This window comes from Labeo rohita, chromosome 1, assembly GCF_022985175.1.
Source record: "Labeo rohita strain BAU-BD-2019 chromosome 1, IGBB_LRoh.1.0, whole genome shotgun sequence".
Classification (NCBI taxonomy): Eukaryota; Metazoa; Chordata; class Actinopteri; order Cypriniformes; family Cyprinidae; genus Labeo; species Labeo rohita.
Genome location: NC_066869.1, coordinates 11,535,129 through 11,545,551, shown reverse-complemented (window position 1 = coordinate 11,545,551; position 10,423 = coordinate 11,535,129). Strand labels below are relative to the sequence as shown.

General features: G+C 35.6%; 2 protein-coding genes across 2 annotated transcripts; one reads left to right on the top strand and one right to left on the bottom strand.

The window, feature by feature from the left end:
- Positions 1-488: 488 nt before the first annotated feature.
- Positions 489-4,617, bottom strand: LOC127163745 (sialoadhesin). Its single transcript, XM_051107099.1, has 11 exons — positions 4,561-4,617; positions 3,913-3,982; positions 3,331-3,681; positions 2,984-3,232; positions 2,650-2,904; positions 2,259-2,510; positions 2,091-2,175; positions 1,972-2,002; positions 1,234-1,311; positions 1,037-1,120; positions 489-900 (listed from the first exon to the last, which is right to left on the bottom strand). The coding sequence occupies exons 1-11, from the start codon at positions 4,561-4,563 to the stop codon at positions 880-882; spliced, it is 1,479 nt and encodes a 492-aa protein (XP_050963056.1). The 5' UTR covers positions 4,564-4,617; the 3' UTR covers positions 489-879.
- A 415-nt stretch (positions 4,618-5,032) lies between these two features.
- On the top strand, positions 5,033-9,520 carry tspan34a (tetraspanin 34a). The gene is made up of 8 exons (XM_051126250.1): positions 5,033-5,105; positions 6,371-6,447; positions 6,682-6,897; positions 6,999-7,073; positions 7,730-7,837; positions 8,012-8,143; positions 8,483-8,575; positions 8,985-9,520. Exons 2-8 carry the CDS (start codon positions 6,391-6,393, stop codon positions 9,033-9,035), a joined length of 732 nt encoding a protein of 243 aa, XP_050982207.1. The 5' UTR covers positions 5,033-5,105; positions 6,371-6,390; the 3' UTR covers positions 9,036-9,520.
- Positions 9,521-10,423: the final 903 nt, after the last annotated feature.

Here is a 10,423-nt window from a genome sequence, read left to right as displayed (position 1 = left end):
AAAAATAAAAATGTGTTGTGATTGGTTAGCTGTCCCATTGCATTGCAAATGATGAAAAGCTTAGACGGTGTTTCAGTACTGCCACGCCCCTTGTCAAAGAAGCAAGTTCTGTGTACAACTGTTAGCGCAAGCTAGATTAAAGTGATTCTTATGTTTTAAATATGGATATTTTTCTTACAAAAATGTATCGATTCACTACAGGAGGCCTTTATTGACCCCCCGGAGCCGTGCGAGGCACTTTTTATTATGGATGGATGCATATTATTGGACTTGTTTTAGACTGATAAAAAGAAACACCCTTCTATGCCTTGCTAAAACTTGGGAGTGCCAGGATAAATTTTAATATAACTCTGATTGCATTTGTCTGAAAGAAGGAAGTCATATACACCTAGGATGCATGGAAGGTGAGTAAATAATACAGTAGTGTTGGGTCCTGTCGTCAGCCTGCGAGATCACTGCATCGTTAAAGTTAGGCTAATCCCCCACCTCGTCCCAACCCACCCCCCAACAATTTGTATTTCCGTAGGCGGGATTTAATTGGATGATATTCTAATGGACCGTGTTGTGACGTCATTTCATGCAGAAAACAAACGCTGTAGCCCAAAGGAACCGTTCGTTGTAATTCTTGAAAAGGGATTTTTAAAAAACAAAATATCTCCTTTTGGAGTGGACTTTGAGATTTGTAACTTTGATCTTTTTTTATGCCCAAAGATACACACCACACACTGACTAATATTCAAAAAATGTAAAAGCATAATAGCACCCCTTTAAAAATACTCAGTAAAGCATCATTGGACACTCCTCCTGTCAATCATTCAAGGCTCCACCCACAAAGAGATGCATAAAGGCCGTAAATGTTTTGGTGTGTGTCATCGTCCACTACATCACATTCCTGTTAGTCTGAGCCAACAATGAGACAAAACAAGATTAATTTACAAAGTCAATCCATTTAAAGATCTTTAAAAGGCACATATTACAGAGTAGGACATTGAATAGCACATGAATATTTTCACAATGAAAAAAGGTGGACACTTACTCTAAGATTCTCATAAACTGTAACATTCTCATATAGAGGGACGATCGTTTTTGAAGCAGGAGTGCTAGTGCAAGGATGAACAGCCTTCATGAAAGACAGACAGAAGGAAAGATGAGTAAAAGGAAAATATGAGAAAGAGGAACACACAACTAGTACATGTCTAGGATGTAGGCTTGAAGAAAAAGCAGTGCACTTACCGTCACATTCTCATAGACATATGAGAACAGCTTAGGATCAAATATTACGCTCAAGTCATCAGAACTGTTTGTGAGAGACTAAATGGGGAAGAAAAATCAATGAAAAATCAAACAGTTTTGCCATCAGCATTCCAAGAAAGAAGAGTGGAGAATCAGATCCATTAAATGAAAACATGCAAAACAAGAACTGCATACATTATAAAACTCATCGGTAAACATATATAAACACACACACACACACACACACACACACACACACACATATATATATATATATATATATAGAAACATGGGCATTCCACAACTTCATCTGATACTCGATGTCTATTAGACCTATTAGAACTTTTTGTGAATGAATTATTCTTCTGAGTCGAATCTTTTCAGTGACGCTATTGATCTGGTTCAGTAAACCGGTCTGAATTCTTTCACAAATCAGTTTGGCACAACAACTCTCTGACTCATTGAACCGAGCGCCTTTTTTAGTCAGTTTAAAATAATTGGAGTTAATGATTTCCCACCTATGACTTTTTTATAATGCTTTTGAGCATGTAGCATGCCATTGCGGGATGCCAGATAACATGCAATGATGTAACAAACAGCACAAAGGATTGTTTTGGTCAGTAATGGAGGAAAGAAAACATCCATCCCTTGTTTTTAAGTTAAATTCTCAATTACATTATCTTTCCTCTTTGGTGCCCCCTATTGGACAAAGCCTGTACTGTAATGAATCTGACTGACCTTGGACTGCAGTTTCTTCCTGTTCACACAGCTGCGTGAAAAGAAAATGTGTTTTATTAACGCTACATTATATTAAACCACATAACTAAACACAAAAAGATGAAATCTCACACTCTTACCAGGTAAGTAATGCAATGAGGACAGCAGTTACAATTCCACAAAGTGTTACTACAATGGCTGTATGAGACATCTTCCAATGTAGTACTGAGACAAGATGAAAGAAAAGGAGAAATTGATCAGTTTAGCTCAGTTTAGAAAGAGTAATATAAGTAAATGAGCTGCTCTACCTTTAACAGTGACAGTAACAGCGTCTGATCTCTGAGATCCATGTTGATTGTGAGCCTCACAGTAGAAGCGTCCACTCTGTAGTGCACTGAAACTCTGTCCAGATCCAACAGATGAGCTTTGATTCTCCTTAAACCAGCTGAAGTTCAGAGCAGGTGGGTTTGAATCACTGCTGCAGATCAGAGTCACTGAATCACCTTCCACTATTTCAGCAAATCCAGACAGTATGGACACTGAGACACTCTTTGGAGGGTCTAAAACACACACACGCACACACACACACACACACACACACACACACACACACACACACACACACACACACACACATATATATATATATATAGTGACAGAGAATAAAATACCACAGTTACTAAACCATCATCAACTCACACATGACATTTAAAGTCACAGCATGAGAGTATTGTTCTCCATGTGTACTGATGGACTTGCACTTGTATTTTCCACTGTGAACAGATCTGATCTTTGAGATGATGTAGATTCTTCCAGAACCTATAAATGTTCTTCCTTTAAACCAGCTGATTTTTGCAGGTGGGTTTGAATCACTGCTGCAGATCAGAGTCACTGAATCACCTTCCATTATTTCACCAGATGGACTGATGGACACTGAGACGCTTTTAGGTGCATCTGAAATGGACACAGTTTAAAACCTAAAATAATCTTGTTCTTGTTTTTTTAAAAAAAGAACTAATAAATCTGTACTCACACGTGACATTGAGATGAACAGCAGGAGAGATGTAAGTGTGTCCATGTAGAGCACAGCTATATCTGCCTGCATCCTCTCTTCTGACTGACTGCAGCAGGAGTTCATTGTTTCTGTCTCTTCTCTCAGTTAATGGCTGTGAGTTTCTGTACCAGATGAATGTTGCTCTGTCAGTCAGAGTGCAGCTGCTTTTACATGTCAGACGGACTGAATCTCCCTCTGTCACTCTCTCAGGAGACTCCACCTGAAGATCTGAACACAACACACACATTATATCTAGTGCTGCTGTCACACACTCATTATTATTCAACATAATGCACAGAAGAAGAGAGAAACCTCATGAAAGTCACCTGTGACAGTAAGAGTCACTCCTGGAGTACCAAGCCATTTTATAACAGGTTTATCAGTGATGAATCTGAAATAGTACATGTGTGAATCTTTCTGTGTCACATGACTCAGTCTGATGGTGCAGTTCTGCTTTTTATCTCCCAGATACTGAAGCCTCTGACTGTATTTAGGATCCTCAGAGAGATCTGGAATCTCCTCATGTTTATCTTTAACAAGTGTTTTGGTCCAGAATGCTTTATTGATTTTATATTTAGCGGGGTATTTATAAGTACAGCTCATTATCACTGATGAGTTTTTTAGTGCACAGATGTGTGAATGTCTGTAACTCACACCCCAATCAGCACTAGAAACCCCTGAAACACAGAATTCATACTGAGCACAACTTATATTGTTTTAAGCCTCTAATATTTAAATCACAGTATATAATTGTATATGTATTTTATCCTCTACTTCAAATAAAATACTTCAATAATGTTATAGATTTTATGTTTTATCAATGAGTGCAAAAAAATAAATAAATAAAAATAAATAAATAAATAAAAATCTACACAGCGTTTACAGATTGAACAGTTGCAGTGACTCACCATGAATCATGAGTAGAAAGATTAAAATAGTCACAGTCATTCTGATGAACTGCAGCGTAGCCACAAGCAACTACAACAAATATGCGTTAGATATTTGAAGAGACATTATTTATGACATTATTATAATTTGAACTGCGTCTCAATGGCTGGAAAACCCTGTGAGTTCTAAAGTCAGACAGCAGAAGGGATGAACTCAACACAGGTTAGATGACTGTATCTGTTAAACTTCAGACAATATAATGTATATATATATATATATATATATTTATCTAAATAGAAGCACTTTTATTTTGTAGTTTAAATAACAATTTCAAATTCATTTCATGTATAGATTCTGTTGTTTTACTCTGACCCAGACCTTCAATCTTCAATATGGACATTATAAAGATATGATTATTATTATTATTATTTTTGATCACTTCAGATGGCAGAAGACATTATTACTTTTTTATTTTATTTTTTTTACTCTTTTCTTGTGCTAATTACTTTACTTACATAAAACCTGGCTCAGCTCACACCACTGACGACAATGATATTGACTAAATGATTTTATAGTATCATATCAACCACTGATAATGCATTGGAAAAATAAACAAAGGCAGAGACTTTGAGACAAAAGAACAGAGAGATATGAAAGGTCTGTCCTACCATGCTCCTTAAAGCCTGAATGACAAATAATGAGATCAGGGCAGACACACATGCAGTCTAAACCATATCATGGTAAACCATGATTTAACTTCCCCTTTCTGAGTGAGTCCCTTGGTTTGGGAAAAAAAAAAAAAAAAAAAAAAAAAAAAAAAAAAAACCTTTGAAAAACATTGTTTACATGTATGGATGAATAGATAGATACACAGCCAACCAGCCAGAGAGAGAAAGACTGATAGATATTTAGGATATCTGTCCATTAATTGTAGTTTTTTGTTTGGTGGCCTACAGGAGTTTTCCAGCACTTAGACGGTACAAAGGTCTGTTCCAACACACATATGTAAAAATAACATTTCCATGAGCGTACCAACAACTGACTTTAATCTAAATCTCTCATGCCATAAAAGCTTAATCCAGAAGGAAGTCTTTCTGGTAAGAACATGAGGCGTGTTTGTGTTTAAGCCCCGCCCCCAGATACTTATGTCTGATGACGTTTGAGACTTCAGATTCGTCCCAAACACCTGAGAGCATCGTTCACCTGTAGACAGGTAAGACCCTTTCATCTGTTCTTTCACATACAGGACATAACAGAGATATTATATGACTCACATTGAGCAAACAATCATTGTTGCATAATTGTAGATTTGTAAGAAGAGCGACATTCTTGTTTATACAACTAAATTAATAGAAACTGAGACAGATTTCTTTATATAAATTCTCAATGTACACTCTTAAAAATAAAGTTTTTTTGTCTAAATGGTTGCATAAACAGCCTTTAGCGTCTGAAGAACCTTCCTGTTTCACAAAAAGGTGGTGGCAAAAGAAGGTTCTTCAGATTATAAAATGGTAAGAAAGAGATGGTTCTTTAAAGAACCTTTGACTGAATGGTTCTTCTATGGCATCACTGTGAAAAAACAAAAAAAAAAAACAAAAAACTTTTAAATTCTCACACACACCCGATGAGTCAGAAACCAATGCCATTTATAGAGAATACCAACAAAATAATTGTAACACACATCCTCTTTCTGTGAACGTTACCAAATTTAGAGGAAACCAAACCATCTTGACGACTTCAGAATCCCCTTCATTAGTCAAATATTACCCAGAACCAGATAAAGTTGTATTCACTCATTCCAGGGCCTGTTAGCAGGAAGTAGAGCAGCTGTCCATTTATCTTTAGTTAGCCATTACGACATCTCAGACACAGGTTTCTATGATGTCTGTATTGTGGTGCTTAGCATAGTTTTTTGTTGTTTTTTTTTTTTTTTATGATGCGCTTCTTTACAGCTCTGACGTTGTTTCAGAGAAGCAGACAATAAAACAGCTACACTTTTAATGATCTGTACACAGATGCGCAGTTTTTAATACATTATTGCCCAGGTCATATTTCACTCATATTATAATGCCCCGCCTCAGGATTCTTTGATGAATAGAAAGTTTTAATAGAAAATTAAATAAATATAGAATGAATAAATAAATAAATAAATAAATAAAATATAGAATGTATTTGAAACAGGAAAAAAAAAAAAAAAAAAAAAAAACATTATTTTGAAATGTTTTCTCAACATTCAAAATTTAAATTAAAAAAAAAAAAAAAAAAAAAAAAAAAAGAGATACATTTAAACAATCTATTTAAATGTTCCATAAACAAAAAATTTAAAATGGTTCACTTACTTGTAGGGAAACACTTTAACATCTATACAGCACCTTTGTCAAATGGTGCTATGTTAGAACCATTAGAGGAACTGCTTGATACTTGAATGTAATGTAAAAAAATAAAATAAAAATAAAAATAATCAGCCCTTTTTTTTAGGAAAAAGAAAATCTGCCAAGATGTGCTGCAAGGGCTTCCTCAAAACTATGATGTTTGTCTTCAATGGCATCATCTTTGTGAGTATGATCTTTGGCTTTCCAGGATTTCTTAACCCAGCAAATGTTTATGACCGCTTTTGACAATGACTAATGCATCTATTTTAATTATTTTAAAAATTTCAGAGCTCAATTATTATAAAAGTTCCCTCACCCAGATCAGTCTTTCTTAATACGCAAAACAATTTATTGCATCATTAAACTGTAAAATGACATACAGTGTTTTTCTCTGTGTCTTCCTCTTCCTCATTGCAGCTGGCAGGCGCTGCCATATTGGCATTAGGGATCTGGGTGGCAGTGGACAGAGTCTCTCTTCTGGGCATTTTAGAGAACATTGAAGACGCGCCGCCCGAACTGGCCCAGCTGGCAAATATCGGCTACGTGTTGATCGGCGTGGGAGGGTTTTTGGCGCTCATGGGCTTCCTGGGATGCTGTGGAGCCATACAGGAAAACAAATGCATGCTGCTCTCGGTGAGTGAGCCTTTTTCCATCAAACAGGTTTACCTACAGCTATATTCCCAAAGTTTAGCTCCAGATGCACAAAAATGTTAATTTCTCAAACTTTCTCTTAGTTCTTCGTCATTGTGCTCATCATCTTCCTCGTGGAGGTGGCAGCAGCGATAGTGCTTGTCGTCTTCGAGCCTTTGGTGAGAGCTGATCCACTCTACCACAATAAAAAAAACATATATACACTAAAATATGCTTACCAGTGTTTTTCCAATTGGATGGTTTTTCAAAATGGATTTTTGAGAATCATTTTATGGCGATTGCACATTAGCCAGTTAAAAAGTTCAAGGATATCTGGACAAACATATAGAAGTGGCATTATGGTAATTTCATATTTAAAGCATTTAAAAATAAATAAATAAATAAATAAATAAATAAAAGAAAAACACAAATGCAAAATACTTTCATAGCACCAAAGCCTGTGCAGTATTTTCAAAATCATGAATAATGATATTTTATAGCAGAGGCTTAAAATAATAATTTGAGCCTTAAAAGATTTAATGAATTTAAATAAATACATTTTCCATGATTGCGCTCATACTGACAATGCAAGATACAGTACATTAAGAACCATAATGTGGTGCATTCTATCGCTCATTCTCATGCTATACAACAATACACCCACATACACCTTATCATAATACGATCTGTTTATGATTCCATAATCCTATGTGGTTGAAATAAATTACTATAATATAATTCTATTTTAATATAATATAGTTAATAATTAATATTTTTTCACACGTATTACAGAATGTGACTCAGAGGCTAAAGGTGATTTTTAACCTCATTCCAGGTTGAGAATATTCTGGATAAAGTTGAACAGGCAGTTGCTAAAAGCATTAAGGGCAAATATGGAGACGATGAGAGTTTCACTTCAGTCTGGAATAACACTATGAATGAGGTACGGCACCTGCCATCATGTGTTTAATAACAAATCGAGCATTTTTCTAGCTATGTTTTCTGACATTAGAAACCTTAAAATTTCAAACTCTTCTTTATTAACTACTGCACATGCATGTGTGTATGTGTGTGTTTGTGTGTGTGTATGTGTGTTTTTGTTGTTGTTGTTTTCTAGCTGAAATGCTGCGGATATAAAAACTACACAGATTTCACTGACTCTCCGTTCGTATCCTCATCATCACTGTATCCTGACACATGTTGCACAAACAGTTCAGGACTCTGTACTGAAAATGCAGCAGCAGCAGAGGTATGTTACCGAATGTTCTGTACCGAAATATACAACCGAAGCTGAAACTGATGAGAATAATGAAATGTATGACAATCAGCAAACAAACAATTTGCATGAATGGCACATTGGTTTTGTCCATTGGGTTGCAAGTAATAAATGCATATAACAAAATGCCACCAACCATATAATTATTGTTCATTATGGACAGCACATTTAATCAAAAATGTGGTATGGTAAAAGAAGATAGATGCAGAGCACAATAATTATGGGTTATGTGTGCATAATTGTCTTTGCAAATGCAGATATTATATTGACGTGCGTATTTCATCAGTGTGTGTGTGTTTTCTGTTGTTGTAGTCTGTTGTGGGCTGTTTCCGGGCATTAGTGAATCTGATCGAGGATAATGCAATTCTGCTGGCTGGTGTGGCTTTTGGAATCGCCGCTTTAGAGGTATTAACTTCAATTTTACTTTCAACTCTCTATGTAGAATAGTATGTCTTAACGAATGACAAAAGACAAACATCATGATTATCAACATCTCACTATGTGATACAATAGAATTGATGGTCTGAATTATTTTAGTAAAGGTCTAGCTCATATTTAATAAAAGTGAATCAGTTTCTGTTCCACGGATCATCCTGAGATGAGATATTAAGATTTCCGTATAAGCAAAATTTGGCACAAAGACGGCCAACGTGGTTAAACCAACTAAAATTAGTTTTTAAAATCAAAAGTTAGTTTTGTGATACCAATAGAAATAATGACTTAAAAAATTGACAAATTAAAAATGGTCAAGTAATCAACTCGTTTATTTTTGTTTATTATAATATAATATTGAACCTAATTTGTTTCTTTACAGATTGCAGCTATGGTTGTTTCCATGATCCTCTACAAGAATAGAGGAAAATGAGACCAGGACTGGCTGCAGATGGTTTTGTTTGCATAATTGTTTACTGTAAAATTATGTAAATACTATATATGCTGCTGTATGAATGACATTTGCACTAAAATCTGTGACATATTTTGTTCTCTTTTAAATGATTTTTTTTCTTTTTTACTTTTTACCTTCAAGTACAAGAATATTTTTGCTCTATGTTTAACATAGTAAGATATGATCCTGATCCAAAGGTTTAATCTAAAACAATGTTGTGCTGAATACTATACCTCATTAAAGATCACTACATTTTCTACATTATCTTTGATAGAAATAAAAAAAGAAAATCTACATCATGTAGTCAAATAATTTAATGTATTTGTATGAATAAAATAAACTTATGTTTTTAAACTTCTGTACCAACTATCTTACTATGATGCATATGTCAGGAAACACTTTTGAAAAACTCTCTCGATGTCAATGTGAAATTTATAAATGTCTCATGAATGTATCACATCACAGCCCCAAGGGGTCCCTCTCTGTCTGGTTGAATGACTTAATAAGAAGCCTGTTATTTACTCACCTCTATCGTTTCAACAAAGTAGTTTTTTTTCTTCCGCGAAACATGTAGATTTTATGCAGAAGTTGTACAGGCTTTTCCGAACTGTAATCCACGACTGGTGCGTAATATTCTAAAACTTTAGACGCCATACGACATAAATGTGAATGAATACACCAAAACATGGGCGTCGCTAGGACATTTTTAGGGGGGTTAGGTATTATTGTTATAATATCTGCATCTGTGCAGTTTAAATACAGTATATAAACGATCACGAGGGGAACAATCGGCTCCCCATCTACTAGGGGTGGAGCCGAACCCGAATACGGTATTCGGAAAGGCACAAATAGCGTGTTTTTTACAAATACTTATTTCGAACAAATACTTAAAAAAATATTTGTATTCGGGAACAAGAAAAACTTTATATCAAAAAGCTGCGTTTCCTCATGAGACCGCAGTGCATGCCCGCATGAGCGAGTGAGTGGGTGACATTCAGGAGTCGGAGGGGTTGGGGGCAGGGCATATGCTTCCAAAATTTAATCTGCGCGACCGCAAAATATATTTGGAAGCATTTGTGCGAGTGCGAGAAATCGTTGCGGTGCGACTTGTTTTTATTTCTTTACAAAACTTTCGCTAGCCTAACTACTGCCCAGACTGCTGTGATCTGATAAAGTGACAGTTTCGCCGTTTTCTCCAACATTACATAACTAACTAAACTTGATCTTTACATTCTTAACAGATTTTAGATATTAGCCGTCAATCACTCCCTGTCACTGACACTGCGCTCCGCTGAAACTCGGAACCGGCCGTTTTTTTCTCTCTCTCTTAACCAACCTCTGTTCCAGATTTGTACAAACTACATTGC

Excerpts from the sequence above, each read along its gene's own strand:
- LOC127163745 (XM_051107099.1), bottom strand. Across the intron at positions 3,682-3,912 it reads CTTTCTACTCATGATTCATG|GGGTTTCTAGTGCTGATTGG; the intron begins GTGAGTCACTGC and ends TCTGTGTTTCAG. Across the intron at positions 3,233-3,330 it reads AGTGACTCTTACTGTCACAG|ATCTTCAGGTGGAGTCTCCT; the intron begins GTGACTTTCATG and ends TGTTGTGTTCAG.
- tspan34a (XM_051126250.1), top strand. The coding sequence starts at position 6,391 with ATGTGCTGCAAGGGCTTCCTCAAAACTATGATGTTTGTCTTCAATGGC. Across the intron at positions 7,838-8,011 it reads GGAATAACACTATGAATGAG|CTGAAATGCTGCGGATATAA; the intron begins GTACGGCACCTG and ends GTTGTTTTCTAG. Across the intron at positions 8,144-8,482 it reads AAAATGCAGCAGCAGCAGAG|TCTGTTGTGGGCTGTTTCCG; the intron begins GTATGTTACCGA and ends CTGTTGTTGTAG.